Here is a 27569-nt window from a genome sequence, read left to right on the forward strand (position 1 = left end):
ACCTTCCCTTGGCCGACCTATCCCATCGGCGCTGCCACTCTTGGAGCATCCATGTTCTCGCGTCCAGCTCGTTGTCAATGGGAATATTAGGCTGATATCCATTAGCCAACTCCCATGCAGCAGTCACAGCTCTCGCTTCCAAGTCAATCGGTGGCCTGCCAGCTATCATCTGGAGGGCGTCGGTCGATGTTGTTCGATACGCTCGTGTTACTGCCAATAATGCCGTTCTTTGGGCGCTCAGTACTATTGTCCAGTCAGTTGCTCGGAGGCCGCTCACCCATGCCGGGGACGCGTACAGGAGAACCGACCGGCACAATGCCGAATAATAAATCTGTCGGCTCCGATAAGAAACTCCCCATGCGGCACCACATATGGCCCTAATCGCAGCGACACGGGCTGGAATTTTTTGTCTTATATATCGTGCATTGACTCCGAACCTCAATCCCGCAGTCATCTTGACTCCCAGATAGGTCACTACGGTTGGTGCCTTAATAGTTTGCGCGCCAATTTTCACAACTGGGGGCGACCGCATATTTAAAGTCCCTTTTAAAAGCATCGACTCGGACTTTTCTGGTGCCAGGTTCAGTTTGACCCGCCTGCACCATCCGGTCAAAACGGCAATCGCTGTGCGACCTTGTTCTTCAATTGATGCCTTGGTATTTGCGTGAAGCACAACCGCCAGGTCGTCCACGTAGGCGATCGCGTTTAGGCCAGCGCTCTCCAGCTCCCTCAGCGCCCCATCAAAAAGCAGGGACCAGAGGAACGGGCCGAGCACGGACCCCTGCGGTATCCCCATCTCGTCTCGCCGTTCGCAGTCTCGTGCATATTCAGGCAATATTACTCTTCGGTCACTCAAATAACTTCCTACAAGAGCGCATAAATCTTTACCAATACTTCGGCTAATGAGGCTGTCCATAACGGCCGGCCACCACATCCGGTCGAACGCCTTCCTGACGTCAAAAAATAAGCCGACCACATATTTTGAGGTCGAACCCGACGTCAGGTCTGCGATCTTCCGGATAGCGTGCACCGTGCTCCGACCGGGCATGCCACCAAACTGGCCAGGATGTAGGCTCGCGCTAAGAGAACGCCGGAGTCTAGCCAGTATTAATTGTTCCAACGCCTTCCCCAAGACTGACAGAAGGGAGATCATCCTGTACGATCCCGGGTGATCAACCGGTCTGCCCGCCTTGAGAAATGCGCAGACCCGTGCCTCCTTCCACGCCGAGGGAAAGTATCCTACTCTCAGACAATCTGCCATCAGTTGGTGGATAAACGGGGTCAACACTCCCGCGCACATCCTGACAATTCCCGCGTCCACCCTGTCAAGCCCAGGCGCACGGCCCGTTCGAAGGCTACTCATGGCTCGGACCACCTCTTCTTCGGTCCAACAGTCAGTCTGCCCGTCTACTGTGATATTCGCCGCCCTATTTCTTAAGGTCCGGTGTTTTTCATCGTCATCTGTTACCGTATCCTTGGGAAAGGCTTCTTCAAGTAGTGCGAGTCTTGCAGCACGCATGCCTTCCTGTCCACGCGCAAACGGCTCTCCAGCCATTCTACTAGCTATTTTTCCTCTAGCGATTTTTAGGTGGAGGCCCCACTTGTTAGTCGCGTCCTCCAAGCGGCGCCAGGTTTTCCTTTTTGAGCGGCGTAACTCTTTTCTAAACTTGTTCTTCGCTTCATGGTAGGCGGTTCGACACGCCTCTCGCTCCTCCGGGTCCCGACTGCGGTGGTAGGCTCGCCTCGCGTGCTGAGCCGCGGCTTTGCAATCAGCCACGGGCGCTGTCCACCACACCGGTCCCCTAAGGCCCACGGCGGGGCGACTCGCCCTATCGGCGTTGTCTATGAGGGCCGTTGTCATTATAGCCACCTTCTCGTCAATCTCGAGTTTGTTAGCGGCTGGCCAAAGGAGGGTGGTCCCTTCTTGCAAGAGGTCGCCTTCTACCAATTTTACCAGCACTTTTGTGTCAATGGAAGCCGTGTTTATGCGTCTTTTTTCTGTTTTGCGCCGGCCCGGTTCGCTTGGGCTCACATCGTACCGGATCCATGCATGGTCGCTGGTAGTCGCAATTGTATCGATGAGGAATCCGTTTGTCCTACGACGTAGGGACGGGGTCATCAAGACAAGATCAACGGCCGACTCGCCCTGAGAAGCACTATATGTCGGCGGAGAATCCTCGGTGTTTAGGATCAACAGGTCTTTATCCTCAGTAAATTCAATTATGGCTTGTCCTCGCGTATCAACTCGCCTATCTCCCCATGCGGCATGGTGACTATTAAAATCACCTCCTAAGATGACATTTTTTCCCCTATGCCTGTCCAAAAGGAGGCAAATCCGGGAGATATCCTGCACGTTACGCAGCCGGTCACAGTAGGCCGAGGCGATCACGATCTCTTCATCATCTCGTTGTATCAGGCAGCAGGCCAGGTCACCGGTAGTCTCCTCAAGCGACATAGCCTTGATCCCTTTGTCTAACACATACACCACTGCCCTCGTCAAGCCCGAGTCACGACTTCTGACGACCCTCGCTGTCAATCCGATGGCTTTATCGATTCCGCGGGTCCACGGTTCCTGGACAAGGAGGACGTGGATCCCCTGCTGATGGGCTAATGCGCGAACCTCAGCCATGACCTCCTCCGATTTGTGGCAATTAATCTGGGCAAACTTTATCTCATTCCTTTGGGGGCTAATCATTGTTCGTCTAGGTGAGGGGTGTCATTTTCTATTGTGTCTGTATCCATGACTCCCATGGCTCCATCACTTTTGCCTTGGGCCGTAAGGCTCTGGTGTTTTTCGCCCGTATCCGAGGCTTCCCCATGGTCTGTGGTGCACCATGCTCTAGCGATTGCTCGCGCGTGGGCCTCACAGTGCAAAGAACCCACTGGGTGGCCACTGGTCTTACCCGCACGGTGGCAATGCACGCACCGCGTCCTCTCTCGTGGGCATTGGCGCGTGTCGTGAACGTCAGCGCAGATGCCGCATACGGGATCTTTTTTGGGGCACACCGCTGCTACATGCCCGTACAACTGGCAATTATAACATCGGGTAACCCCTGTATAGTCCTTTAGTATGCATACCTGGTAATTCAGGTAAGCCTTGCCTCTTTCCGTCGCGGCTTTCCATGTACGTGGATCGACTTCGACCACCCAGGAGACGTGCGTCGATTCTTCCCTGGTGCCGGTACCATACTTTAATGTGAACAGTGGTCTAACATTGGCTCTTTCCCATGTTTCGTGCTGGCCATTGTTCGCACATAACTGGTCTGACAACTCCTGCGGCTGGATCTCTTTTGGGACTCTCAGTATCAGGATCCTGGGATTGCGCTTGCCCGCCGTCCGAGCATTGAGGCCAGCTTGGTCGAACGGCTTCGTTCGCTAGCAGGGTTTGCCTGTCACCAGGGGCTTCCACTTTGACTGCTACGCCGCCTTTCGCCGTTATTCTTATATCATCAATGAGGATGCGCGTCACCCTGGGATTGATGATTTCTTTTACTTTTTTAAGGACCTCCTGGGAGTCCGTTTTTTCACGCGGATCGATGAAGACTATTTTAGTGCGATTCTCGGCCTCTTCTTTCGCTTTTTGCAATAACGTGGCTCTATCTTGGGCAGGTTTGCTCTTTACAGCAGGTTTGGGGTGTTCTTTGTTCTTCATATTCCTCTTAACCACTGTGACCCACTGGTCGTCGGTCTCAGGTAGGCGCGAAGTTTCTTCTACGTGGCCTGTTGTGTCCTTGATTTTCGGTAATTTCCTTTTTACTACGGTGGTCCAAGAGGTCGGTTGTATCTCTGAGTTGTTTATTATTGAGGGGGTGATGAGGGTAGGGTTTTTGCTTGTTGATGGCTGTGGTCGTTTGAGGTGTTCTGGTACGTTTTTGATTATAGGTGTCAGGGCTTTGGTCATTTCTTGTACTAAATTATTTGTGTTTATGGGTGCGTTTTCTGTTTTCCCTTTCAGGAAGGTGTTTTCGATTGTTAGTTCATTCAAGAAACAGATTAGCTGATCAGTTAAGTGTATTATATGCGCAGTAGCCGGTTTAGGGCATTTGTTATTAGGCTCAATCAGATATTGGCAATTTGCTCTCTAATATGATGAGCCGTTTTTTGATTAACTTCTAATGCGCCGCATAGGTGACCATTTACCTCGATTTGCTCGATTTTCTTCCTTTTAATTTTATGGTCGGAATCGCTGGTGATAGATGTATCCGATAACGATGAATTATCTTTTGGTGGTATTTTGGCTTTAATTGCTTGCTTGTTAATAGGTTTTGGAATGGCAGTTGTATTCGAACTGTTACTTCCCGTTGCACTCGCAGTCCAGGGAGGGCGAGTTTTTTCAGGTGGGGCCATTGTACATTTATTTCTTGGAGTATTTCAATAACTCAAGTATTATTATTAGTAAATTTAATGAATTAAAGAAATAAGAATTTGTGTCTAGATGTAAAATCAGCTGGCAGAGGTAAAAAGGGAAAAAGGGAAAGGGAAAATCAAAATTTGCAGGGATTTTTCCCCGTTTCAGCGATAAACAATATATCAGCTGAAAGGGAAAAAGGAAAAGGGAAAATTTCCCTCTGCGAACGGTAGCAGAAATCAGCTGGGAGGGAATTAATTGGAGGGAAAATGAAAATCAAGTGGGAAATATTCCCTGCCCGTTGCTAAGCGGTTTTGTTGCTAATAACAAACCGAAATAAAATACGATGAATTCAGTAACAAAACCGAATATAGGATAGTCCTACCTGTAATTTTCTTGTAGAACAGTGCAAAATCCTGAAGCTTGTTGAAAGTCGGACAGTTTCCACCCACTCACAGGCAAAACAGGCTACTTCAACCAACTTAAAATTCCGATTCAACACAGAGCTACAATACAGCGTGTTCACTCGGCAAAATCCGACACGAGACTGCCCAAGGAGATCCAGCCGAGGATCTCTCAGAGCAATTGTGTGCTAATAATGGCCGGTAGGAGGCCTGGGAAAAGGCCAACATTCGACCACTCTTTACCCTAAAGTATGGCACTGGCACAAGAGAGGAGTCCCCGTACCTATCCTGGGTAGTTGAGGTGGACCCCCGCACATGGAAGGACGTAACAACCCGAGGCAAAGCCTACCTGGATTACCAGGTGTGCATAGCCAAGGATTACACAGGAGTTACTCGCTGTTACAATTGCCAGCAGTGTGGGCATGTAGCGGCGGCGTGCCCGAAAAAAGATCCGGTTTGTGGCATCTGTGCTGATACCCACGACACACGGCAGTGCCCGCGTGAAGTGACACGGTGTGTTCATTGTCATCACTCGGGCAAAAATAGCAACCATTATGTGGGTTCCCTAAAATGCGAGGCACACCTGCGAGTCATTGCAAGAGCCTGGTGTGCCACGGACCGTGGCGGAGCCTCGGAAACCGACGTGAAGCACCAGACCCCCGCCGATCAAGGCAAACAAGACACGGCCCTTGGAGCCATGGACAAGGACGCTATAGAAGAAGGCACCGCCTTAATGGCTGAGCAATGATGGACAATTGCCGCCAAAAATGCGAAGTAAAAATTGCCCAGATAAATTGTCATAAATCTGAGGCAGTCATGGCTGAAGTTCGTACTTTGGCCTACCAGCAAGGAATCCACGTCCTCCTCGTTCAGGAACCCTGGAGCCGAGGAGTTGATAAAGCCGTGGGGCTGATGGCGAGAGGTCCGGTTTGACGTGAGCCTAAAAGAATCGTGTCGGCAAAAAATAAGGAAGCTAAAAGTAAATGTGGCCTCTATCAACTCAAAAATTTATGTAAAAATGGTAGAAGGCGACCTCTTACAAGAGGGGACCACTCTCCTCTGGCCGACTAGCAATAAACAAGAGGTTGATGAGAAAGTGGCCATTATTACAACGGCGCTCACAGATAATGCGGACAGAGCGAGCCGCCCTGCCCCGGGCCAACGAGGACCGGTGTGGTGGACACTGGCCGTGACTGAGTGCAAAGCTGCTGCCCAACGCTGGAGACGAGCCTACCACCGTAGCCGTGACCCGGCGCAACGAGAGGCTTGCCTAGCTGCCTACCACGAGGCGAAGAATATATTCAGGAAAGAGCTGCGCCGCTCAAAAAGGAAAACTTGGCGCCGCTTCGTGGAGGAAGAGAACGCGGCCAATAAGTGAGATCTCCACTTTAAAGTCGCCAGCGGAAAAAAAGTAGAATGGCCGGAGAGCCGTTTAACCGTGGCCATGAGGGAATGCGAGATGCAGGACTGGCCCTACTAGAAGAAGCCTTCCCGAAGGACACAGCCACGATGATGAAGAAGAGCACCGGACTGTAAGAACTAGGGCGGCCAACATAGCGGTGGACGGGAGGACGGATTCGTGGACCGAAGAAGAGGTGGTCCGTGCCATGGGGAGCCTCCGAACAGGCCGCGCGCCTGGGTTTGACCGAGTGGACGCGGGGGTCGTTAAAATGTGTACAGGTGTACTGACGCAGTTCATCCACCAATTAATGGTGGACTGTTTAAGATCAGGATACTTTCCCTCAGCGTGGAAAATAGCACGGGTTTGCGCATTCCTCAAGGCGGGGAGGCCGGTTGATCTCCCTGGGTCGTACCGGATGATATCCCTCCTGTCGGTCTTGGGGAAGACACTGGAGCAGTTGATACTGGCAAGACTTCAATTCGCCCTTGGCTCGGGCCTGCACCCAGGCCAGTTCGGTGGCGTACCAGGACGGAGTAAGTCCCATGCAGCTCGAGAGATTGCTGACCTGGCGACGAATTCGACCTCACGTTATGTGGTCGCCATATTGTTTTGACGTCAAGAAGGCTTTTGACGGGATGTGGTGGCCGGCCGTCATTGACAGTTTTATCAGCCGCCACCTCGATAACGATATATGCGCCCTGGTTAGCAATTACCTTAACGACCGGCGGGTAATATTACCCGAGTATGGACGGGACTGTGAGCGGCAGGCTGAAATGGGGATACCCCAGGGATCCGTCCTCGGCCCGTTCCTCTGGTCCCTGCTCTTTGATGGGGCACTGAGGAAGCTGGTAAGCGCGGGCCTCAATGCAGTTGCCTACGTGGACGGCTTGGCAGTTGTGATCCATGCCAACACGAAAGCAGGAATAGAAGCACAAGGTCGCACAGCGGTTGCTGGTTTGACTGGATGGTGCAGGCGAGTTAAGTTGAGCCTGGCACCAGAAAAGTCTGAGTGCTCCTGAAACTTAAATATGCGGTCGCCTTCAGTCATAAAAATTGACGGGCAATCTATTAGGGCACCACCTGTCGTCACCTACTCGGGAGTCAAGATGTCTACAGGATTAAAATTCGGAGCCAACGCCCGGTACACAAGAGAGAAAATTCCAGCACGAGTTGCTGTCGTAAGGGCAATGTGTGGTGCGGCATGGGGCGTCTCCTACCGAAGTCGTCAAATTTACTATTCGGCATTGTGTCAGTCGGTTCTCCTGTACGCAGCCCCTGCGTGGGTACGAGGGCTACGTGCCGCCGACTGGGCAATAGCCTTGAGCGCCCAGAGAACGGCGCTGTTAGCCGTAACACAAGCGTTTCGGACGACATCCACAGACGCCCTCCAGGTCATAGCCGGCAGGCCACCGCTCGATCTGCAGGCGAGGGCACTGTCCGCTGCCTGGGAGGTGGCAAACGGTCATTAGCCTAATATCCCCATAAGCAATGAACAGGATGCGAACATATGGATGCTTGAGGAGTGGCAGCGCCGGTGGGATAGGTCAGCCAAAGCGTCCCGAGCGTAGCAAGGAGATTAGAAGCAAAGCATGTCCATGTGGACCATTACATAGCGCAACTCTTAACGGGGCATGGCGACTTTTCAGCCAAATTGTTTAGATTTGGCCTAAAGACCAGCCCATTATGCCCCTGCGGACACGAGGAGCCAGCTGAACACGTTGTTTCAAGGTGCGAAATGTATAGCATCCCTCGAACTAGATGGCTGTTTGAAACGAATACCGAGGTAGTTAACATCAATTCATTGCAAGGGATCGTTGCTAGACCAGATGGCTTTAAGGCCACCATGAGATATTGGAAGGCCATAATGCGGCAAAAAGGCTGGCCTGCTTAGTAAGCAGTGACGCCTAAACATCATGCCATAGCTACCGAGATAGCCACATTGCTCTTCCCCCATGTTCTAGCCGGACCTCCGCGTGGCTCATCCTGGGGGTGCCATATTGGCACCGCTAAGTTCCGGTGGGGGAATCTGAGCCACGGCCAATAGGCAGAGAAAGCCAAAACGTCACCTGCAAAGCCCTCTCAAGGGCCTAGAAGCGGGACACGAATAGAAAAGACCTAGTGGTCTAAAAAAGTGTCCCAGCTCCCTCAATTTCCCTCTACTTATATGTTATCAGTCTAAAAATAGTTATATGAAATGAAAGATGGGATTTTTATTGGTTATTCGTTACATGATACCTGGCAAGAGTAACTTGTTTATCCCTTGATTTTTGTTAAGACAAAATAGGTTATATATTGGTTATCCGGTTAAAAATCATTGTTATATACAATGAATGGTAGGTTATATATTGGCTTTACATCGGTACAATACAAGTAACGAAATGTTACTCCGTTAGGAGAAAGTAGGTTATATGCTGGCTATTCAAAAATACTTTAACTGGGTTCATCAATTAACCGTTGGTTATAAAAAAAATTTAGGTTATGTTCTGGTAATCTGGCAAAAGTGCTTTGTTATTTTCTGAATAATGGTTTTCTACTGGTTATAAAACTATAAGTAATATGAAATCTTCACTGAACAAACTGGATGAATCTATGAAAAGTAGGAGGCATAATGGTTATGAGTGTTGATAAGGTAAGGTGTAGCGTATTAGTTATCGGTTTGGATCAGATAGGTAATGTGCTATTTCCCAATTTGGTTGGGATGATGTTGGGTTATGTGTTGTTTATCAAGCAGAAAAACAATTTAGTGCGTGATATGCTACTAAACTATTAGGTTTCATATAAAACCTATTGGCTAAGGTTATTTTAACAATCGTTTATTGGCTATCTATCACACTTGCTTGGTTTGAATTCCTTTCAAAAATAGGTTATTTATTGGTTATTGCGATAAGTAAAGTAACATATTAGTTATCAATTTGGAGAAGGTTATGATTTGGTTATCCTTCAGGCGAAAGTAGCCGGGCGGTTGTTCTATAGAAAGTGGGTTATTCGTTAAAAGATACGTTATGTACTGCATTCCTTTGTCCATCTACAAGTTTGTACATTTATAAAGAGGTAGGGTTTTCATTGGTTGTTCATTTCCAAATTGAGTAGGTTATTTAAAGGTTATCAAATGGGAAAAGGTAAGTTATGCGTTGGTATAATAAGAAGGTAGGTAAACCTATAAATATTAATTATTATAACAATATTAAACATTAATTGTTAATATGTAAATATTTAATGGTTATCCGAATAAAGTCAACACTAAAAATTTGAATGTAGGAAATTTCCTGAGGACAGTCCTCCAGAAGGCGAACCGAGGTTCAGAGGTTGAAAGAGGTGTGCGACCAGTTCCCGGACGAGAAGGTGGTCGGCTTTTACGAGTTCATCCGTCCAGCCCTGGTCATCAAAGACGCCGAATACGTCGAGGCGGTACTCATCAAAGACTTTCCTCATTTTGTGGACCATGGATTCGACATCAACGAGACGACGAACCCGCTTGACGTCAACCTTTTCACCATGACCGGAAAAAGGTAAGCCTTCCATTGTGAAAATTTGGTGTCATGCACTCACTGTTGCTTTTTTGTAAAGGTGGAGAGCTTACAGAAACAAGCTTTCACCGATATTCACAACAGTGAAGTTGAAATCCATGTACGGACTTATGACGGACATAGCTAACAATTTAATGAAAGCTATAGACAGAGAGAAAACGGAATGTCTGGAGTTGAAAGACGTCCTGGGACGTTTCTCCATGGACGTGATCGGTTCTTTCGCGTTCGGCATGGACGCCAACACCCTGGCCGATCCCGAGTCTAAATTCAGAAAAATGGGGAAAAAAACCTTCGATTTCAACTTCAAACAATTCCTCAAGTTCATGTTTATTTCCAACTTCCCAGAATTTTCCAAGAAATACGGCCAGTCTTTCAGCCGTAAAGACGTCCAGCATTATTTCGTCAACGTCATCAAGGACACGATTGACTACAGGGTGGAGAAGAAAGTCCGGAGGAACGACTTCCTCGACCTCATGCTCCAGCTCAGGGAGAAAGGTTCCGTGGAAATAACGACGAAAGACCCCAGCGATGATTACCCGGCGATAAGCAATGAGACGTACACGACAGACAAATTTGGTAGGCTATCACAAGACGACACGAACCATTACCATAAATGATAAATGGAAAATACAGGTTACACGTTTATCAGGTGGTTATCGTTACTAAGTGGCATTATTACCTATACGGAAAAACGATCACTAACACTCGTCTAACTAAACATCCGACTAAATCATTTACCATCATTTATAATGTATTACACCACCTTTACACCATAATCATTTATCATGTTTTCATTGAACTGTGAAAACTGGTGGAAAGTAGGTTATATGTAGGTTATCAAACAAAAAGATGAAAATGTTATTCATTCACTTTCTGTGAGTAGGAACTATCCTTTTAAAAAGTATGTTACTCATTTAGAAAAGATCAAAAATATATAAGGTATCCGGCGCGCTTGCTCCTTATTGTCTGAATAGTAGGTTTTCGATTGGTTATCCACTGGGGAAGAGTAGGTTATCAGAAAATAGTTTGTTTGAATATATTAATAAATGATAATTTATTGTGTATCCACATGGGAGGGTAAAGATGTTATTTATTGGTTAAACATGAACGACGTCCGGTATGATGGTTATCTGACAAGAATCGTCTGATATCTGAATGAAAAAAGGAGGTTATGCATTGGTTATCTGGAAATAATTTCGTTGGACTTACGTACAATTAACTTTGTATTGGTTTTCCACGAGGGATACAGATTGTGTAATGGTTATCTGGCATGAGTTGTTGGTTATTCTCCGAAGATTAGATTATTTATTGGTTTCTCATTGGGGTAAAAGGTTATGTATTGGTACCAGAGTATCGTTTGCTTGACTTTATCTATTAGTAGGAGGTGGTAGGTTATCCGTGGGGTGAATTAAGTATGTTTCGGTTATTCCTGAAAGGTAGTTTATTCAATGATTAACCATGAAACCAGTTTAACCAAGTTCAATTAAGGTAACCAATGAATAACCAACTAATCCAACTTTGTTATCAAGAAGAAAGGCTAGTCGCGCAAAGTGCAGGTTATTTACAGGTTATACTTAGAAAAACTTTCATAGATTATGAAATATAAAAACCAAACTTGATTTTTGTTTTAATTTTAGAAGTGACAGATGACCTGATGGTCGGGCAAGCTTTTGTCTTCCTCACGGCCGGTTTCGAAGCGACCGCTATAATTATGAACATGACATTTTACCAACTGTCCAAGAATCCCGGGATACAGGAACGAGTCAGGGAGGAGATAAATGAGAAAGTACGCGAATACGGCAGCCTCAGCTTCGACTCCGTCAAGGATATGACCTACCTGGACATGTGCTTGAAAGAGACAATGAGGATGTACCCGCCGGCCCAGGTCCTCTTCAGGACCTGCACGAAAGAGTATACATTTAGCAACGGCCTCGTCGTCAAACCGGGCGAGAAATTGATCATCCCGGTTTTCGCAATTCATCGCAGCGGTGAGTACTACCCTGACCCGATGAGGTTCGACCCTGAACGCTTCGGCCCCGATGTCTTCCAGCGGCCGTGCACTTTCTTGCCTTTCGGCGAAGGTCCGAGGGGCTGCATAGGTAACCGAAATGATTTATTTAAAAAAATTATAATTAATTGAATGCGTTTTCCAGCGATGAGGTTCGCGATACAACAGATGAAATTCGGCCTTGCAAAGGCCCTCATGTCCTACAAGATCAAAGTCAACCCCAAAACAAAAGAACCGATTGAACTCAATAAAAAATCTTTAGTCACCACTACAAAATACCCGATTTACATCGACCTCGAAGTGATTTCTTCTTAAACCTAAAACAGGATATTTTTCCTTTTTGTACGATTTTATCTTAAATACATAAGTTTATACCAAAGAGAAAATATGAAATCAATAAACACCAATGAGATGTACTTGTAAAAAAATCTACGAACAAGAACGCTTATTTATTGATTATTACTAAAAAACGTAGAGGTTATGCATTGGTATTAGGCTTGGCAGTTCTAAGAAAAGTAGGTCATTTACTAATTACAAGACGACACAGAAGCATTACAAGCATTTTCTATGGATATCAAGCGTTACGATAAAGAAACGTTTTCCATGGAGAGGTTACGTTTAGGATATAAAGCAAAAATTAGTTGCTTTACGATATCACTGAATGACTGGTTGAATGTACGAAAAGCAGGATACTTAATGTTTATCCCTTAAAGTAAAGTATGTAGTGTAATAGTTATCTTGGATGGAGCAGGTAGGTAATTTATTTGGTTATCCATTGAGTCATGTATGTTCTGTAATGGTTATCTGGCAAGAGTTGGCTATTCTCCTAATGAAGGTTATGAATTGATTATATGCCACAAGGTTACCCACATATAAAGAGGGATATAATTTACTGGTTATAAGCTGAGAAACGAACATTATACGAGTTCTCCATCGAGACGTTTAGGTTATCAAGTGAAAGTGTTTTTGTTTGATGTGTTCACTGAACTGACTGGATTAATCAATGGAAAGGTGGCTATTTAATGGTTATCTATTTAAGGCAGCATTTTATTAGCTATATATTTGGAGAACACGTTGGTTATCCGTCAGACAAAAAGTAGTTAGGTTGAATGTGCTATGAAAAGTACGTTTTTATTAATTACACCATCCCAGATGCTTAGTCAAAATGGAACCACCTTCGAAAATTTAGTCCACAACATACAAACTCACCCTCTTTTTGTCTAGACCTCCCGATTATCTCAATTTCCATTTTGTATCTCGTCTTCCGATCCTAATACAGTAAAATTACCAAATTTCTTCTTTTCTTTCCTTTTCTTGTCCAACCTCAGCTGATGTTAACGCTATATGAAAATCAAGAAGAGGATGAGAGAAAATCCTTTGATTCTATCCATCGTTCATAAAGACCATCTAAACTTGAAGTATTTTTCTTTTCCGACAGTCCCATGGTCCCACTGTTTCCTTACGTGCCGCTTTCAAACATTATTCATCAGCAACTATTCCTAATGGTCACATCCTCGTTCTTTTTCTTAACTTCAGGCGTTCTTCAAGGCTCTAGCATTTCCCGTGTTGTCGTCAGCATTTACTCCAATGACCATCCAGCGTTTTGATTACCACCTCTAAGCCGACGACTCCCAAATTTAAAAGTCCTTCCATTTCTCCGATCTACATTTGACTATCCACAGAATTCAGCAAGATCTGAATTCCATAAACGGTTGGGCACATAAAAACTACCTAGAATTAAATGCGAGAAAGTCCAAAGCTATTGTTATAAGACCACCACCTCAAATCACTCCCATCAGTCTTTTCACCATCAACAACTATTTCATTATGCTACCTTTGCCCGAAACCTTTCCTGGAAACCACTTCCATTCTTCTTCCAGATTTCCCGACGTTTTATTGCACCCGATATTCAATTCCGCCGGTCCTCCTTGCATCCTCGTACTTTTATTTCAAATTTTTCATTTCTTGTTCTTACCATTCATATTTGATTCGAATTAAGTTGCTAACCCCAATTGCTTAATAGAGTTTTTTCTTTCAACGAAAGTCTCTTCCATCGGAATGTTAATCATTGTGCAACCCACTGGACCCAAGGGCAACAGAAGTGATGTGGCCGAGTGGGGATTCGGGATGAATTTGGCCTCGCTTCAGGGTCCGTCTTTTCATTCGTTGACTGTCATGTCACCGGTGCTTGTTTCCCTCCTGGCCGTGGTGGCGTCCCTTCTCGCCTACGCCGTCTACAGGACGAAGAAGATCTACAGGACGTGGAAGGATCGAGGGGTGAAACACGAGGAGCCGGTGCTTTTCCTAGGTGAGATCACAGATAACGAGCTTTTCACCTTTCGTGCCATTTCGACGCATGAAGTGACGTTTAGACCGCCCATTTGATAAACTTGCAACTATCCCACTTCCGTACCAATTATGCCCCTATTGTATTTTAAAAAAAGGACACCCACGATGAACAAAAATACTACTAAAAACCAAGTTTAAAAGATCCATTCTGATTGTATTTAATGTTTACCACGTTTTTATGCATGTAGATTGATTTTATAACTTATTTAAAGTTTTTTTGTTTAAAAAAATTACTTTTCTTATAAAAACTATTTGGCCTAAGGTTATTCTAACAAAAGTAGGTTATTTATTGTAACTACCGGGACAGTAGGTTATATATTGGTAATCCATTGACAAGCTAGCTATTGGCCTTGTATTATTTATACGTATTTTTAGCGAAAATTTTTATGTGCTAATCGAAGAACTGTATTTGAACACTGAGAGAAGGTTATTTTACCGTTACGTAGCGAAAGTAGTTTGTTGTTTTCTTAATTCTTAGACAAAAACAAATTTCAATTTTCAATTTAATAATTCGAAATAAAATAAATTTTAAATTTATAATTTTTTTTTACTAGGGTTCGCAACAGCAGAGGTCATATAAACCCTCAGGGTGCCGGTATTTTTGTTTAAAAAAAAAGGCCATTTGTAAGTATGATGGGTTCGAATGCAGGGCCACTGGATTCAAACCCAGGAACTTTGCCTTACAGTGATGAGCGCCGTGTCAATTCCTAATCCGTTACGGCCACCGACGCCCCTTTAAAAATCTTGAAAAAAAATTATTCCGAGTAAACTGTAAAGAGTGGGTGACTTGGGGATACGAGATGAATTAGTTGAAAAATAAGGTTATTCTAGGAAAAACAGGATATTTATTGCAGTTCAATTGAAACAAGAAGGTTATGTTATGGTTGCTTAGCACAAGTAGTTTGTTGTTCTTTAGAATGGTAAGTTATTTGATCGGAGAAGTAGGTTATGCACGGGTTATTCGGCTAAACGGTAGTTTTCTATACACAATGGTGGGTTACTTATTGGTTATCTGTGGAGAGCGGAAGTAGGTTACTATGCAGTGTCATACAATAGTAAAAGCTAGATTATTGGCGTTGTACACTTTTATAGAAAAGTTGTTAAAGTGGTTATTAGACAAACAGCAGAGATCGATTATGTATCGTGTATCTCAAAAAAATTCCTACAAGTAAACCGCAAAGAATAGTTGCTAGTTTACGTAAGAATTAATGGAAAAATATGATTATTTATGGTTATTCTATTGATTACAAGGTTAATCATTAAGAAAAAGTAGATTACGTATGTGTTATCCGTCTAAAAATAGTTATATGAAATGAAAGATAGGATATTTATTGGTTATTCGTTACATGATGCCTAGCAAGAGTAACTTGTTGATCCCTTGATGTTTGTTGAGATAAAGTAGGCTATATATTGGTTATGATGTTAAAAATCATTTTTTATATACAATGACTGGTAGGTAGTTTATTGGATTTACAAGTTATGTAATATTACTCAGTTAGGAGAAAGTAGGTTATGTACTGGTTATACAAAAATACTTTAACTGGCTTTATCAATTAACCGTACGTTATTTATAGTTAGCTATAAGAAAATTTAGTTTATGTTATGGTAATGTAACAAAAGTACTTTGTTATTCTCTGAATAATTGTTATGCAATGGTTACGAAAAGATAAGTTTTGAATTTTCATTGAACAAACTGGATGAATTTAGGAAAAGTAGGTTATTTAATGGTTATGCGTGTCATTAAGGTAAGGTAAGGTAATAGTTATCAGTTTGGATCAGATTGGTAATGTGCTAGTTCCCCATTTTGAAAAAGCAGGTTATGTCCTGAATCCGTTAATAGACGGTAGGTTATGTGTTGTTCATCAAGCGGAAAAACAATTTAGTGCGTCATATGCTACTAAACTATTAGCTTTCATATAAAAAAACTATTTGGGCTAAGGTTATTCTAACAAACGTTTATTCATTATCTATCAGACTTGCTTAGTTTGATTTACGTTAAAAATAGGTCATTGTGATAAGGAAAGTTACATATTAGTTATCAATTTGGAGAAGGTTATGATATGGTTCAGGCGAAAGTAGCCGGGCAATTATTCTATAGAAAGTGGGTTATTCGTTAAAAGATACATTATGCACTGCATTCCTTTGTCCATCTATAAGTTTATACATTATAAAGAGGGGTTTTTTTCATTGATTGTTGATTTATAAATTGACTAGGTTATTTAAAGGTTATCAAATGGGAAAAGATAAGTTATGCATTGGTATAAAAAGAAGGTAGGTAAAACAATAAATATTAATCATTATAACAATATTAAACATTAATTAAATAATAAAACGTTAATATATAAATATTTAATGGTTATCCGAATAAAGTCGACACTAAAAATTTGAATTGTAGGAAATTTCCTGAGGACAGTCCTCCAGAAGGCGAACCAAGGCGAAAGGTTGAAAGAGGTGTGTGACCAGTTCCCGGACGAGAAGGTGGTCGGCTTTTATGAGTTCATCCGTCCATCCTTAGTCATCAAAGACGCCGAATACGTCGAGGCGGTCCTCATCAAAGACTTTCCTCATTTTGTGGACCATGGATTCGAAATCAACGAGACGACGAATGCGCTTGAAGTCAGCCTTTTCACTATGACGGGAAAAAGGTGAGGCTTCCTTTATGAAACTTTTTGTGTCATGCACTCAGTGTTGCTTTTTTTGTAAAGGTGGAGAGCTTACAGAAACAAGCTTTCGCCGATATTCACAACAGGGAAGTTGAAATCCATGTACGGACTTATGACGGACATAGCTAACAATTTAATGAAAGCTATAGACAGAGAGAAAACGGAATGTCTGGAGTTGAAAGACGTCCTGGGACGTTTCTCCATGGACGTGATCGGTTCTTTCGCGTTCGGCATGGACGCCAACACCCTGGCCGATCCCGAGTGTAAATTCAGAAAAATGGGGAAAAAAACCTTCGATTTCAACTTCAAACAATTCCTCAAGTTCATGTTTATAACCAACTTCCCAGGAATTTCCAAGAAATACGGCTTGCCTTTCAACCCTAAAGACATCCGGGATTATTTCGTCAACGTCATAAAGGACACGATTGACTACAGGGTGGAAAAGAAAGTCCGGAGGAACGATTTCCTCGACCTCATGCTCCAGCTCAGGGAGAAAGGTTCCGTGGAAATAACGACGAAAGACCCCAGCGATGATTACCTGGCGATCAGCAATGAGACGTACACGACAGACAAATTTGGTAAGCTATCACAAGACGACACGAACCATTACCATAAATTATAAATGGAAAATACAGGTTACACGTTTATCAGGTGGTTATCGTTACAAAGTGACATTATTACCTATTCGGAAACACGATCACTAATACTCGTCTACCTTCACATCCGATTAAATCATTTACATCCAATCTGGAAGGACATTGATCTGTGAAAACCGGTGGAAAGTAGGTTATATGTAGGTTATCAAACAAAAAGATGAAAACGTTATTCATTTAGGAAAGATCAAACATATATAAGGTATCCGGCGCGCTTGTCCCTTATTATCTGAATAGTAGGTTTTTGATTGGTTATCCGCTGGGGAAGAGTAGGTTATCAGAAAATAGTTTGTTTGAATAAATTAATAAATGATAATTTGTTGTGTATCCACATGGGGAGTAAGGAGGTTATTTATTGGTTAAAAATGAACGACGTCCGGTAGGATGGTTATCTGACAAGAATCGTCTGATATTATCTGAATGAAAAAGGAGGTTATGCATTGGTTATCTGGAAATAATTTCGTTGGACTTATATACAATTAACTTTGTATTGGTTTTCCACGAGGGATACAGATTGTGTAATGGTTATCTGGCATGAGTTGTTGGTTATTCTCAGAAGAATAGGTTATTTGTTGGTTTTTCATTGGGGTAAAAGGTTACGTATTGGTACCAGAGTATCGTTTGCTTGGCTTTATCTATTAGTAGGAGGTGGTAGGTTATCCGTGGGGTGATGTAATGTTTGGTTATTCTCTCAAAGGTAGTTTATTCAATGATTAACCATGAAACCAGTTTAACAATGTTCAATTAAGGTAACCAATGAATAACCTACTTATCCAACTTTGTTATCAAGATGGAAGGTTAGTCGTGCAAAGTGCAGGTTATTTACAGGTTATACTTAGAAAAACTTTCATAGATTATGAAATATAAAAACCAAACTTGATTTTTGTTTTAATTTTAGAAGATGACCTGATGGTCGGGCAAGCTTTTGTCTTCCTCACGGCCGGTTTCGAAGCGACCGCTATAATTATGAACATGACATTTTACCAACTGTCCAAGAATCCCGGGATACAGGAACGAGTCAGGGAGGAGATAAATGAGAAAGTACGCGAATACGGCAGCCTCAGCTTCGACTCCGTCAAGGATATGACCTACCTGGACATGTGCTTGAAAGAGACAATGAGGATGTACCCGCCGGCCCAGGTCCTCTTCAGGACCTGCACGAAAGAGTATACATTTACCAACGGGCTCGTCGTCAAACCGGGCGAGAAATTAATGATCCCGGTTTACGCAATTCATAGCAGCGATGAGTACTACCCTGACCCGACGAAGTTCGACCCTGAACGCTTCGGCCCCGATGTCTTCCAGCGGCCGTGCACTTTCTTGCCTTTCGGCGAAGGTCCGAGGGTCTGCATAGGTAACCGAAATGATTTATTTAAAAAAAAATTATAATTAATTTAATGCATTTTCCAGCGATGAGGTTCGCGATACAACAGATGAAATTCGGCCTTGCAAAGGTCCTCATGTCCTACAAGATCAAAGTCAACCCTAAAACAAAAGAACCGATTGAACTCAATAAAAAATCTTTCGTCACCACTACAAAATACCCGATTTACTTCGACCTCGAAGTGATTTCTTCTTAAACTTAAAACAGGATTTTTTTCCCTTTTGTACGATTTTATCTTAAATACATAAGGTTATACCAAAGAAAAAATATGAAATCAATAGACACAAATGAAATGCACTTGTAAAAAAATCTACGAACAAGAACGCTTATTTATTGATTATTACTAAAAAACGTAGAGGTTATGCATTGGTACTAGGCTTGGCAGTTCTAAGAAAAGTAGGTCATTTACTAATTACAAGACGACACAGAAGCATTACAAGCATTTTCTATGGATATCAAGCGTTACGACAAACAAAGGTTTTCCATGGAGAGGTTACGTTTAGGATATCAAGCAAAAATTAGTTGCTTTATGATATCACTGAATGACTTGGTTGAATGTATGAAAAGCAGGCTATTTAATGTTTATCCCTTAAAGCAAAGTAGGTAGTGTAATAGTTATCTAATTGGATGGAGCAGGTAGGTAATTTATTTGGTTATCCATTGAGTCATGTATGTTCTGTAATGGTCATCTGGCAAGAGTTGGCTATTCTCCTAATGCAGGTTATGAATTGATTATATGCCACAAGGTTACCCACATATAAAGAGGGATATAATTTACTGGTTATAAGCTGAGAAACGAACATTATACGAGTTCTCCATCGAGACGTTTAGGTTATCAAGTGAAAGTGTTTTTGTTTGATGTGTTCAGTGAACTGACTGGATTAATCAATGGAAAGGTCGTTATTCAATGGTTATCAGTTTAAAGCAGTAGTTTATTAGCTATATATTTGGAGAACATACGTTGGTTATCCGTCAGACAAAAAGTAGTTAGGTTGAATGTTCTATGAAAAGTACGTTTTTATTAATTACACCATCCCAGATGCTTAGTCAACATGGAACCACCTTCGAAAATTTAGTCCACAACATACAAACTCACCCTCTTTTTGTCTAGACCTCCCGATTATCTCAATTCCCATTTTGTATCTCCTCTTCCGATCCTAATACATAATATTGCCAAAATTTCGTCTTTTCTTGTCCTACCTCAGCTGATGTTAACGCTATATGAAAATCAAGAAGAGGATGAGAGAAAATCCTTTGATTCTATCCATCGTTCATAAAGCCTATCTAAACTTGAAGTATTTTTCTTTTCCGACAGTACCATCCCATGTTTCCACTGTTTCCTTACCTGCCGTTTTCAAGCATTATTCATCAGCAAGTATTCCTCATGGTCACATGCTACTTCTTTTCATTAACTTCAGGCGTTCCTCAAGGCTCTAGCATTTCCCCTGTTGTCGTCAGATTTACACCAATGACCATCCAGCGTTGTGATTACCACCTCTAAGCCGACGACTCCCCAATTTATAAGTCCTTCCATTTCTCCGATCTACATTTGACTATCCACAGAATTCAGCAAGATCTGAATTCGATAAACGGATGGACACATAAAATCAACCTAGAATTAAATGCGAGAAAGTCTAAAGCTCTTATTATAAGACCACCACCTGAAATCCCTCCCATCCGTCGTTTCACTATCAACAACCATTTCCTTCTGCTACCTTCGACCGAAACCTTTCCTGGAAACCACACATCTTCCAGATTTCCATAGGCTCATCCTATTTTTATTTCAAATTTCGCATTTCTTGTTCTTACCCTATACGATTACAATTAAGTTGCTAACCCCCAATTGCATAATATAATTTTTATTTTCTTTCAAATAGTCTCTTCCGTCGGAATGTTAATCAAGTACAAACACACTCGACCCAAGGACAATAAAAATGATAAAGCCGAGTGGGGATTCGGAATGAATTGGTCCTTCGTTTCATTAGCTGATTGTCATGTCGCCGGTGCTTGCTTCCCTCCTGGCCGTGGTGGCGTCCCTTCTCGCCTACGCCGTCTACAGGACGAAGAAGATCTACAGGACGTGGAAGGATCGAGGGGTGAAATACGAGGAACCGGTGCTTTTCCTAGGTGAGATCACAGATAACGAGCTTTTCATCTTTCGTGCCATTTCGACGCATGAAGTGACGTTTAGACCGCCCATTTGGTAAACTTTCAACTATCCCACTTCCGTACTAATTATGCCCCTATTCTCATTACAAAAAGGACACCCAGGACTAGCAAAAATACCACTAAAAACCAAGTTCAAAAGATCCATTCTGATTGTATTTAAGGTTTACTAAGTTTGTATACAAGTCGATTGATTTTGTATCTATTAGTTTTCTTATAAAAACTATTTGGCCTAAGGTTATTCTAACAAGAGTAGGTTGTTTATTGGTTAACTTTTGGGGCAGTAGGTTATTTATTGGTTAACTTTTGGGGCAATAGGTTATTTATTCGTTATCTATTGACCAAAAATTAGGAAAAGCTAGCTATCGGCCTAGTATTAGTTATACGTATTTTTAGAAAAACATTTTATATGCTAATCGAAGAAATCTATATGTTGGCCTCTGTGAGAATGAATGGTAGCAAATGTAGGTTATTGTTCTCTTAATTCTTAGGCAAAAACAAATTAAAATTTACAATTTTATAATAAGAAATAAAATAAATTGTAAATTTATAATTTTCAAAAATCTTACGAGTAAACTGTAAAGGATGGGTGACTTGGTGATACGAGATGAATTAGCTGAAAAATAAGGTTATTCTACGAAAAACAGGATATTTATTGTAGTTCAATTGGGCATAGAAGGTTATTCTATGGTTGCATAGCACAAATAGTTAGTTGTTCTCTCGAGTGGTAAGGTATTTGATCAGAGATAGTAGGTTGTGCAAGGGTTACACGGCTAAAAGGTAGTACTTTCATAGAAAAAGTAAGTTGTTAAAGTGATTATTACACAAACAGCAGAGTTCGTTTATGTAACGGTTATCTCAAAAAAATTCCTACAAGTAAACTACAAAGAATAGGTTGCTAGTTTACGCCAAGAATTATTGGAAAAATACGGTTATTCTAGTAAAAGTAGGACATATATGGGCCATACACTGGGGGAGAAGGAAAATTGTGTTATGGTTATTCTCTTAAATACAAGGTTATTCATTAAAAGAAAGTAGATTATCTGTGTTATGTGGTTAACTAGCAAGAGTAACTTGATTGTTGATCTCTTGATTTTTGTTGAGATAAAGTAGGTTATATATTGGTTATCCCGTTAAAAATCTCTTTGTTATATATAATGACTGGTAGGTTATTTATTGGTTTTATATTGGTAAAATAGAAGTAATGCAATGTTACTCCGTTAGGAGAAAGTAGGTTATGTGCTGGCTATTATCCGAAAATAGATTAAGAGAATTTATCAATTAACCGCACGTTATTTATGGTTATGCTGTAAGAAAATTTAGGTTATGCTATAGTAATCTAGCAAAAGTACCTTGTTATTCTCTGAATAATGTTTATTTGCTGGTTATGAAACGATAAGTTATTTGATTTTTGGATGAATTTACGAAAAATAACTTTAAAAAAAACCTACTATTTAATAGTTATGCGTGTTATTAAGGTAAGGTAATGTATTAGTATCGGTTTGGATCAGATTGGTAATGTGCTAGTTCTCATTTTGACAAAGCAGGTTATGTCCTGAATCTGTTAATAGACGGTAGGTTATGTGTTGTTTATCCAGCTGACAAACAATTTAGTGCGTCATATTCTACTAAACTATTAGGTTCCATGTAAATACTATTTTTGGTTAAGGTTATTCTAACAAAAGTAGATTGTTTATTGGTTATCTATCAGATACAAACTTGCTTGGTTTGATTTAACTTTGAAAAAGTAAGGTTATCCCTTGTGATAAGGTAAGTAACATTATTTATCAATTTGGAGAAGGTTCGTTAGTTATCTATTTGGTTATCCTTCAGGCGAAAGTAGCCGGGTGGTAGTTTGTAGAAAGTGGGTTATTCGTTAAAAGATAGGTTATGTACTGTATTTCTTTGTTCATCTACAAGGTTATAGGTTTATAAAGAGTTGAGTTTTTTTGTTAGTTGTACATTTACAAATTAAGTAGGTTATTTAAAAGTTATCAAATGGGAAAAGGTATTGATTGACAAAAAAAGAAGGTAGGTAAACTAATAAATATCAAATAAGTAACTAATAAATATTGGCTATCGTCCAGACACAGTTTCTTGGGTTAGTTGGATAACTGTATTAGTTATATACTTGGAGAAGGCAGATTTGGTTGTCAAACTAATTGCTTGAAACGAGGTTATTTGCAATTATTTCTCTATAAAGAGGTTGTTGGCTTTATTGGTTATCCACCTACAAATTTGGTAGGATATTTAAGGGTTATATGACAAACGTTGACACTAAAAATTTGAATTGAAGGAAATTTCCTGAGGACAGTCCTCCAGAAGGCTAACCAAGGCGAGAGGTTGAAAGAGGTGTGCGACCAGTTCCCGGACGAGAAGGTGGTCGGCTTTTACGAGTTCATCCGTCCATCCTTAGTCATCAAAGACGCCGAATACGTCGAGGCTGTACTCATCAAAGACTTTCCTCATTTTGTGGACCATGGATTCGAAATCAACGAGACGACGAACCCGCTTGACGTCAACCTTTTCACCATGACCGGAAAAAGGTAAGGCTTCCATTGTGAAAATTTGGTGTCATGCACTCACTGTTGTTTTTTTTGTCAAGGTGGAGAGCTTACAGAAACAAGCTTTCACCGATATTCACAACAGGGAAGTTGAAATCCATGTACGGACTTATGACGGACATAGCTAACAACTTAATGAAAGCTATAGACAGAGAGAAAACGGAATGTCTGGAGTTGAAAGACGTCCTGGGACGTTTCTCCATGGACGTGATCGGTTCTTTCGCGTTCGGCATGGACGCCAACACCCTGACCGATCCCGAATCCAAATTCAGAAAAATGGGGAAAAAAGCCTTCGACTTCAACTTCAAACAATTCCTCAGGTTCATGTTTCTAACCAATTTCCCAGAATTGTCCAAAAAGTTCGGCTTGTCTTTCAACCCTAAAGACATCCAGGATTATTTCGTCAACGCCATCAAGGACACGATTGACTACCGGGTAGAGAACAAAGTCCGTAGGAACGATTTCCTCGACCTTATGCTCCAGCTCAGGGAAAAAGGTTCCGTGGAAATAACGACGAAAGACCCCAGTGATGATTACCTAGCGATCAGCAATGAGACTTACACGACAGACAAATTTGGTAAGCTAAGGCCTAGTATGCACTGGGAGTCTGAGTAGACTTTTTGAATCTCCGGAGAGTCTCGGCTGGGTCTAGCCTGAGTCCGGGCTGCCCCGACTCATGTTCCGATGAATCTGGTGTATTGCGGGCTAGAATTTTCGGACTCTTGAATCCCATCCGATTTGGGTTTCTTTGACTCAATGTTGCGCAACATATGCCATTGCGGACGTGAATCGGAACAAGAGCTCTTGTTTCATTTGTTTAGTTGACGTTGTAGTGAGTGTTTTCTTGAAGATTTTGACAGTGTCTTGTATAAAGGTACAATATACTTCAAAATCTTCAAAAAAAACACTCACTACAACATACCGAGTACCGAGTTGACATTACAGTTTATCGAAGACATGCATTCCTATCGGTGTTTGTGGGATGTATCATTCACTAATAATAATACAGAAATCTGGAATTGAAAAACCAAACATTGAACGGTTTAGCCCAAAAATTCAGTATTTCCGTCGCCGAAACTGAAAAAAATACACCCTTTAAAAAGGACGGTTCCGTTTGTTTTGAAATACTGAAGGTGTACATAAGGCTTGTATACGAGTCTCCACTCGCTAGGAACCGGAGAGTGGCAGCTAATCTGTTGGCCGGAGAGATAGATTCCCGATTCCCGAAAGTTGGTATCTTTCTTGGAAATTTGACCGCCAACTTTCATTAAAATGGTTTCGGAATCGGTCGGGGACATCCTCAAAAAATGTCTGAACCTTCGCCATCATTTAATCTCAACGTGTCCCAAAGATTTTTCCCGCGCTGATTTCCGCCGTGAAATATTTACCGAACCCACCATTTTTTTGGGCGTTTTTTAATGCACCTCCGATTGGATTGACTACGTACAATGCACTAAAGAGCAAGGGAAATTCCTGAGAGAGCTAGTTCCTCCGTCATTTTCGCAGGCACTGATGAATGTGAACTGAATCTTCGTCTGGACGGTTCTTTGTCGCGGAGCAGAGTCGGGGCTGCATCGCAACAATGAATCTACGCAGTCCCGACTCTGCCCCGCAACATGAATCGATTCAAAGAATCTCAGTGCGTACTAGAATTAAGAGGCAGATAGAGGTACGATAAGATAACCAATTAATAACCTACTTATCCAAACATGTTTTTAACAAGGAAAGTTATTCATACAAAAACAGCATAACCTTTCAAAACTGTAGGTTTTACATAGATTTTGAAATACAAAAGACAAATTTGATTTTTTTCATTTTAGAAGTGACAGATGACCTGATGGTCGGGCAGGCTTTTATCTTTCTGACGTCCGGTTTCGAAGCAACCGCTATAATAATGAACCTGATGTTTTACGAACTGTCCAAAAATCCCGTGATACAAGAACGAGCCAGGGAGGAGATAAATGAGAAAGTACGCGAACACGGCAGCCTCAGCTTCGACTCCGTCAAGGACATGAACTACCTGGACATGTGCTTGAAAGAGACATTGAGGAAGTACCCACCGGCCCAGATCCTTTTCAGAACCTGCACTAAAGAGTACACATTTCCCAACGGACTCGTCGTCAAACCGGGCGAGAAATTGATCATCCCGGTTTTCTCAATTCATCGCAGCAATGAGCACTACCCGGACCCGATGAAGTTCGACCCCGAACGCTTCAGCCCTGATGTATTCCAGAGGCCTTGCACTTACTTGCCTTTCGGCGAAGGTCCGCGGGTCTGCATAGGTAACCGAAATTTAAAATGAAAAAAATTGTAATTAATTGAATGTTTTTTCCAGCGATGAGGTTCGCGACACAGGAGATGAAATTCTGCCTTGCAAAGGTCCTCATGTCCTACAAGATCAAAGTTAACCCTACAACAAAAGAACCGATTGAACTAAAAAAGAATTCGTTCATCACCACAACAAAACACCCCATTTACTTCGACCTGGAAATGATTTCTTCTTAAACTTAAAAAAGGATTTTTTTTCCTTGTACGATTTTATTCAAACCAACGAGAAAATTCAATTCAATGTGCCAACGAGAAAATTTGAAATCAATAAACGCCCAAGAAATGTAATTGTTAAAAAAAGAACAAGACCGCCTAGTTATCGATTATTACTAAAAAACAAAGAGGTGATGCATTAGTTCTCCAACAAAAAGTAGTTTATATATTCATTAAAGTTGATCATTTTTGGAAAAATAGATTATTTACTAGTTATAAGATTACAAATAAACGTTGTAAGAGTTCTCCATAGAGAGGTTATGTTTAGGTTAACAAGTGAAAAATTATTTGTCTGAAGCGGTCATTGAACTGACTGGATTAATCTAGTTGGAAAGCTGGTTATTTAATGGTTATCCGCTATTATGTATGTAATAAGTGTATTAGTTATAAACTTGGAGAACATAGGTTATGCGTTGGTTATCCATCAGACAAAAAGTACTTAGGCTTGGTTCTTCTATGAAAAGTAGGTCATTTATTGTAACAAGACGACAAGTTAGCGTTATAAGCGTTTTCCATCGAGATATTACGTTTAGGATATCAAGCAAGAATTGGTTGCCTCATGACCTCACTGAACTGCCTGGATGAATCAATTAAAAGTAAGTTATTTACTATTTATCCCTTAAGATAAAATAGATAGTGTAATTGGAGAGGTACGTAATTTATTATCCATTGAGGGATGTAGGTTCTGTTATGGTTATCTGGCAAGAAATGGCTATTCTTATAATGAAGGTTATGTATTGATTATACGCCAAAAAATTATCCATACATAAAGAGGGATATAATTTACTGGTTGTAAGACGAAAAATAAACGTTATAAGAGCTATCCATCGAGAAGTTACGATTAGGTTATCAAGTGAAAAATTATTTGTTTGAAGTGTTGATTGAACTGACTGGATTAATCTATGGAAGGTTGGTTATTTAATGGTTATCCACTGTTTAAGGTGGTAGTTCATTGTATATTTGGAGAAGACGGACATTATATATTTGGAGAAGCGTTGGTTACCCTTCAGACAAAAAGAATTTAGGCTTGGCTGTTCTATGAAAATTGGTTCTTTTACTGATTACAAGACAACAAAGAAGCTTTATAAACGTTTTCCTTCGAGAGGTCAAGTTTAGGTTATCGAGCTAGAAATTAGTTGGTTAATGACCTAAATGAACGATGTGAGACCGACTTGATAAAGTCCTTGGCAAAACATCTTGTACTTATGGGAATGGTACCGTCTTGCACCAATGACAATATTTCTGTCCTCCCGTACTGTCTCAATGCGAGATTCACTATAAGGCCTCCTATTTGTACTTCCAGTCTCTCGGAATCGGGCTAAAGCCTCTGCAATATCCACTTGCCGGTGACCTCGATGACTCATTCTCACAATAATTTTGCGAACTTCTGGTTCAACATGATGGTCCTTCCATGGTTAAAGAGAATACAGCTGGATTAAAATTGAGAAAAGACAAGAAAAGATGTTTGCTTACATTATGAGTAATTAATCCACATACGCTTAGTGGTCCTAATTGATCATATTACTTATTCCAATTAATTTTTCTTTTTATCTAAGATTT

At 41.6% G+C, this 27569-nt stretch overlaps 2 protein-coding genes across 4 annotated transcripts; both read left to right on the plus strand.

Annotated features, from left to right (window-relative positions):
- Positions 1-6263: 6263 nt before the first annotated feature.
- On the plus strand, positions 6264-12073 carry LOC106673710 (probable cytochrome P450 6a14). Its single transcript, XM_024225032.1, has 7 exons — positions 6264-6760; positions 6816-7157; positions 7227-7615; positions 9423-9663; positions 9722-10257; positions 11319-11780; positions 11835-12073. The coding sequence occupies exons 1-7, from the start codon at positions 6360-6362 to the stop codon at positions 12002-12004; spliced, it is 2541 nt and encodes an 846-aa protein (XP_024080800.1). The 5' UTR covers positions 6264-6359; the 3' UTR covers positions 12005-12073.
- Positions 12074-13732: 1659 nt separating this feature from the next.
- LOC106667287 (probable cytochrome P450 6a14) lies at positions 13733-26102 on the plus strand. 3 transcript variants are annotated; one of them, XM_014395145.2, is made up of 6 exons: positions 13733-13997; positions 16434-16683; positions 16744-17279; positions 17368-17375; positions 18255-18708; positions 18765-19005. In XM_014395145.2, exons 1-6 carry the CDS (start codon positions 13748-13750, stop codon positions 18932-18934), a joined length of 1668 nt encoding a protein of 555 aa, XP_014250631.1. In that variant the 5' UTR covers positions 13733-13747; the 3' UTR covers positions 18935-19005. The 3 variants fall into 3 exon arrangements, with proteins under 3 accessions (XP_014250631.1, XP_024080835.1, XP_024080836.1); XM_024225067.1 differs by lacking the exons at positions 17368-17375; positions 18255-18708; positions 18765-19005 and adding exons at positions 25289-25750; positions 25804-26102; XM_024225068.1 differs by lacking the exons at positions 16434-16683; positions 16744-17279; positions 17368-17375; positions 18255-18708; positions 18765-19005 and adding exons at positions 23201-23450; positions 23510-24045; positions 25289-25750; positions 25804-26102.
- Positions 26103-27569: the final 1467 nt, after the last annotated feature.

Source organism: Cimex lectularius, unplaced genomic scaffold (genome assembly GCF_000648675.2).
Source record: "Cimex lectularius strain Harlan isolate CLEC.00 unplaced genomic scaffold, Clec_2.1 scaffold10, whole genome shotgun sequence".
NCBI lineage: Eukaryota > Metazoa > Arthropoda > Insecta > Hemiptera > Cimicidae > Cimex > Cimex lectularius.

What these genes read in the sequence shown, in the direction of transcription:
- LOC106667287 (XM_024225067.1), top strand. Translation starts at nt 13,748, where the DNA reads ATGTTAATCATTGTGCAACCCACTGGACCCAAGGGCAACAGAAGTGAT. An exon ending in GTACACGACAGACAAATTTG is followed by an intron (nt 17,280 to 25,288) that starts GTAAGCTATCAC and finishes TTTTCATTTTAG; the next exon opens with AAGTGACAGATGACCTGATG. An exon ending in AGGTCCGCGGGTCTGCATAG is followed by an intron (nt 25,751 to 25,803) that starts GTAACCGAAATT and finishes TGTTTTTTCCAG; the next exon opens with CGATGAGGTTCGCGACACAG.
- LOC106673710 (XM_024225032.1), top strand. Translation starts at nt 6,360, where the DNA reads ATGGGGAGCCTCCGAACAGGCCGCGCGCCTGGGTTTGACCGAGTGGAC. An exon ending in CGTTATGTGGTCGCCATATT is followed by an intron (nt 6,761 to 6,815) that starts GTTTTGACGTCA and finishes CGTCATTGACAG; the next exon opens with TTTTATCAGCCGCCACCTCG. An exon ending in GTACACGACAGACAAATTTG is followed by an intron (nt 10,258 to 11,318) that starts GTAGGCTATCAC and finishes TTTTAATTTTAG; the next exon opens with AAGTGACAGATGACCTGATG.